Consider the following 6,000-nt stretch of genomic DNA (forward strand, 5'->3'; position numbering starts at 1 on the left):
ACACACATGTGCGCTCACTGCACGTAGCCATTCAACTATAGCACTGTGATCACATATTCACACCATGGATGGTCACTGATTACCCCCACCTCATGGATACAACGTGGACGGTTACGAGTCGCTCGACAAAGGTCAGAATAGAGAAAATATGAAATATAAAGTAAAGATAATAAGTATTTATAAAAACTCTAATTTAATGCAAGAAATGCAAAAATATGTTAAATGAAAAAAATAAAGAAGGAAAATGTATTTTGGAAGATATAATAAGACTATAAATGTGAGTACAAAATATGAGTTATCAATGATCAGATAGGAAGACTAGACACTTTCACCCAAAATCAGATCACTGGCACAGAGGTTGTCGCTGATACCAGAGACCTTTATGATGAGAACCTAACTCTGGAAAAGTTAGAAGAAATAAAAGGTTGGTTTGACAATGATGACTATGATCATACCTTTAGTATTTTTGGTGTGGCTCCATACTACTCATTAGGGGACTTAGATTTTGTAATTATGTAATTTCAAATCCTAATGTATTTTAGGTAATGACTTGTACATATCAAAGTCTTATTTTTAATTGATATCTAATGTACATGTTTTTTAATATTAAAGTGTAACTTCATTTGACTCTATATATATATATATATATATATATATATATATATATATATATAGTCAATGTTTATTTGTATCATACGATTATTGTTTTGTACCACGTTAAAGTAAATTGTAAAATTTTTGTATGAAGATTAAATTGAAATTTTCTCTATTTTTCTTTATCTCGACATAAATTATTATATTTTAAGAAAAAAAAGAAAATAAGAATGTTACAAAGTCATTTTTTTTATGAAGAAGAAGAAAGAGAAAAAAAGTGAAAAAGAAAAAATGAAAAAAGTTTGTAAAAAGAAGAAAGAGAAAGAAAGAAAAAAGAATGAAAACAAAAGAAATAAATAAAAAAAAGAGAAAAAAAATATTTTCATTAGCATGTATGTAATTATGAATATTTATTTTATTTTTTAAATTGATAATTTTAAAAAATTTAATATACTTCAAAACTACTTTAGAAGTCTTATATACTATTTGTATAATAATCAATAAAAAACAATGATAAAATTCAACTCCTAATATTATATTAGTATTTATGCATAAAGGACAATTATCCACTATCTCCAATCTCAACTCCCAATATTACTGTATGCATTTATTTATTCAAAGATAAAGATTAACATAAAGTTAATATCTTGGTGCTTGAACAACTTTTTTAATATAACTTGTCATATTAACTATTTATTGAGAATAAAAAAATGGAATAAGAAAATGAAAAGAGAATAAAAAAGTAATAAACTTTAAATTTTTTCACAAATAATGTTTGTTGCATAGAATAGTGTTCTATACTCATAAAGTAAGAAAAAGACAAAACAAAGAGTAATTTATACTAGCTAGCAAAAGTAACTTTCCTTAGTGTATACAATGATTAGGTGTTAGAAATTATGGTTGCCTTAGCAACAGTTTTTAGAAGAGAATGACACTTTCAAGAGTTAATGAAATAACGAAGTTAAAATATAATACCGTTAATTTTGATAGTAAGTTTGATTAATACTTGAAAGAGTTGTAAAACATATCTCTTCATTAATTCAATGGAAGTAGGAATATAAGAAGGCATAGTTAGGTAGATGTTTTAAGGTAAATCACACTTTCAAATTATTTAAAATAACATAATACAACAAGTAAAGAAATGTGAAGTCATGAAAAATATAATAAAAAATTACGTATTTAGAAGAAAACAAAAAATAAGACAGATAAAGTGAAAAGTAAGAGTAGGTTAAGTGAAACTTATTTATTTAGAAGGTGTATCTAATTAACATTTATTAAAGAGGGAAAATTCAAGTATTTTGGTCCATATGAAACTCATATAAAGTGCAAAGTAAGTATAGAAAGATATCTATAGTGAAGTTCTTATAAGATACACATGTTACAATGAGTCTACAATAAACATAATTACATAATTTGTGACTATTAATTCATATTTATTATGCATTTATGATTTCTATAAGACATGATATGATTAAGATGAATGTTGATTATGATGAATTTTACAGCGTTATATTTGAATGAAGTTGAAAAAAAAAACTCATAAATATGCAAATTACTTGACTAAGTGAATTTAAGTGTGTTGTTATGATATATTGGATTACCGTTAGACTCATGATACCTTATTGCCTTTTTGCTTAATATATATTTTTTGGATTAATTAGTCGCTCTTATTGTTCGAAATTTTTGCCTTATTGATTGGTTATTTTGTTAATAAGATTGATTTTTTATTACATGATTGAAAACATGATGATATTTCATGTTAATGTTGAATGAAATTTATTACTATTATAAAAGGAGCCATGCTATTACATGATTTACTTACATAGACCAATTGATCAAGTAATCAATAAATACAGAAGTTAAAAAAGGTAAAGTTATGGAAACTGAAATTTAATATTTTTTAACAAATAATTGTATAAAAGTAATAGAAAGTGAAGTTTAGTCTTTCCTAACAAGTAAGAGTGTAAAAATCGAAGTAGAAAGTAACATTTTTTACATCTTCTCTACTTTTCGTCTTCTATCAACCATATTTTATCTTCTCTTGTGGTTACAGATGAAAATCAATGTACAAAGAATTATTCATAATGATTCTAATGGTTAATAACTAGAGATAGAACAAGAATGATGCTAGGGTATGATACAAAGTAGCATTTCTTCTCCAATTTTTGTCTTCTCTGAATGATATTTCATCTTCTTTGACGATGCATAATTAATAACACATGATGAATAATGTGGGTTGTTAATCTTCTAGAGTGCCATAATCAATAATTTTTTTTACATGCTTTTGTAATGTTCTTGATACTCTATACTTACAATATAATATTAACAATGTTGTAACTCCTATGTATGTAAGGAACCACTAACCATGAAACCAAGAACTCATATTACTCAGACTCAACGGTACAAATATATAAAGAGAACAATTTACTTTTGTACCTTTTATTACTAACAACAAACATAAGTTATTTATCTGGTTTTTTTCTTTTTCTATTTCAATCCTATCTATCAATTTAATACAAAATATAATCAATAATCTTTATTGATTTACAATCTTCTTATTCAATAATTTTACTTTTATAATTCTATTACTTTTGGTAGCAAAAGGAAGGACAATAGAATCACCCTTATTTCACTCTTTTAAGATTAGCTTACACATAAATTTACTTTATTCTACTCTTACATTTTCACTTTGACATTAAAGTTTGAAATAAATAGGATTTATAACTTACTTGACTAAATTTTACATGACCTCGTCATTTTTTAAGCTAAACATTTCTTAACAATACTTAAAAGGTTACAAAAGTAAAAAAAATGTCATTGTCATACCTATAAAAATTTGCAAGAATTTAAACTTATTTTTTAACTAACCTTTTGACTAAGAGACTTATATATATAACAAATTACAAAAAATTAGATGGAGAAAAGATTAAAAAAAAATATTTTTAAATATCTATTTTAAATAAAGTTCATTCTTCCCCTTTTCAATCCTTCCATCATATTTTTATGACTAAAAAATTACAAGCACTACACTTAAAAAAAAAAAGAGATTTCTTAAATTATAAACGTAAAAGCTCTTCTTAATTGATCACCCCAAAATAATTTATTTTAATTACTATATTTATTCTCTTGGAACTACAAAATTTTAGTCTTTAATTTCTCACAAATATTTATTTTTATTATTATAATTAATTTGATTTACTAAAATGTTGCAAAATATATTAATTTTTAGTTGAATCATATCAGCTAAAAAATATTAAATAATAATTTGTTAAAATATTAAAATTTATTTGAAAGGACCAAATAAAAAATTTATAAAACACAGGACTAGAATGTATAAATTTTAAAACGACATCGTTTTCTCTAAAGTTGATATAAAACCCTAATTTGACGGTGGAATTGGAGAAGAGAAAGGATCATGAGACCAATGGACTTGTTCGGAGAGATTGATGAGCAGGTTTCGTCCATGGCTATGGACGTCGACGACGTCGACTCACTGGAGATCTTCTCGGAGGGCGTCATCACCACCGATAACAAACTCGCCGATGCGGATTTCTTCAACACCTTCCAAGATGATTTCGATGATTCTGATATCAACTAACGCCATTTCTTAATCATCTGCCTCTGTTTTCTTTTCCTTTATGGATTAGGGTATCGTTATCTGTTATTTTCCTCTTCATGATGGGGAAGGAACAACAAAAGAAAAGAAAAAAGTTGTACTTTGTTTCTGGGTTTTTCGTGTTAATATGATGATAAATCGCCCTATTTTCTACAATTTCTTTTATGGGTTATTTTAATTTGTGTGATTTGTTATGCGAAGTTTTTTTTTTTTTTTGTCTCTGATGATGCTACTGTTAGCTACTTGTGCAAGTCTTGTACACGTGATTCTTATGTTTTAATGGCAAAGAATTATCTAGCTGGGAAATAGTTCTTTGATTGGCTTTAAAGTGAGTAAGTAAAGATTGAACGTTTATGTTAAATCAAATAAAGATACACTTTTACGTGAATGATTCATGTTTGAGCTGAGTTACTGTTAAACATGGAGCCAGTGAAGGATGCTTGTTCTAGCTGTATAATTGAACTTCTATTTGTTTAATGGGATGGGTAGTTTTCTTTTTTGAACATTAACCTTGGTTCATGAAGTAAGCATCTATAGCTGCAATTACTGGGTATGTTGCTGATTATTTTTTAGCATAGTTACAATTTGATGTCCCAAGAAAGCATTCTAGCAGATGAGAAGTTTCAATTACTAATGGAATTGGCTTGTGTCATTTCAAATGGAACTTTCATTACATACAAAGTTAGAGGGACTATTTGTTTCAAATCACAGGTTATGTGACATCACGTTTTGATTTTGCTTCACTGGGTATCTATTGTTTTGACTGGGTGAAAATGCATGTGAGTGAAGGTGTAGTGAGGTCAAGGTTTTTGATATCTTGAATTTTATGTACTGGAATTTCAGGTGATTTCTTTTTCGTGTATTTGATTAGACATTGTGTGTTGATACATTTTGTCATGACTGTCTGATGGTTAATAAGTAAGGTGAAATGTGACATACTCTTTAAGAACTGAAATTTATTAAAAATTATAAAATTTATTTTAGTTTTACTCTTACTTTGATGTATTTTACCCTTTTTTGAGTTTATTATAAATTTTAATTAATAATTGAAAGACTATTAAAATAAATGTGTTAGATAGTTTTTTTTAATCCTCTTGGAAAATAAATGAGTGATGAGATGTAGGGACAATAATTTTGCATAACAGTGTTTGACTGCTTTGTAGCTAGGTTGAATTCAAAAGTTTATTTTATTAAATGAAAAGCTATTATCATTTTTTTAACGCTACTACTAGTATTTTTTTAGTTATTAGTTAAAATAATTTTGTCATTTTTATCCTTATTATTTTTAAGTAATTTTGTCATTTTTATCCTTATGATTTTTAAATTATTCCTTCTAACTATTCAATTTTTAAAACTTTAAACTTCTTATTTGTCTTTTTTTTTAAAGGAAAATATGGTACAACTGATTAAATAAATAAATATTACAATATTTATTATTTTTAAAAGTAATGAATGTTAATGTCTTAAAAAAATTAACAAAGTCGTTAAATTTTAGTTTTTATAATAAAATCTGGTGAATTTTAAGGTGCCTTGCACGTTTGTGGTGAATTCTAATTTGCCGTGAACATTTTACCATCAGTACAAAAATAAATGTCAAGACTAAAAAACAAGAAAAAGACAAAAATAAATGTGTTTAATATTAAATTTTATTATAAATTTATCTATTGTAAACTGGTCCCTCAAGATTCTAATACTCATTTTAAAACGTTTAAGCCCTTTTACAATTTCTTTACTTAACCTTTTTCCTGCATTTTTAAGTGAAAATGGAACTTTGACAAATCATGGAGGCG

At 26.0% G+C, this 6,000-nt stretch overlaps 1 protein-coding gene across 1 annotated transcript; it reads left to right on the plus strand.

The window, feature by feature from the left end:
- The first annotated feature begins 3,998 nt into the window (after positions 1–3,998).
- Positions 3,999–4,314, plus strand: LOC113873538 (small acidic protein 1). The gene has a single exon (XM_027511692.1). It carries the CDS (start codon positions 4,010–4,012, stop codon positions 4,190–4,192), a length of 183 nt encoding a protein of 60 aa, XP_027367493.1. The 5' UTR covers positions 3,999–4,009; the 3' UTR covers positions 4,193–4,314.
- The last annotated feature ends 1,686 nt before the right edge of the window (positions 4,315–6,000 follow it).

Source organism: Abrus precatorius, unplaced genomic scaffold, assembly GCF_003935025.1.
Source record: "Abrus precatorius isolate BTA unplaced genomic scaffold, Abrus_2018 Scaffold7, whole genome shotgun sequence".
Lineage (NCBI taxonomy): Eukaryota > Viridiplantae > Streptophyta > Magnoliopsida > Fabales > Fabaceae > Abrus > Abrus precatorius.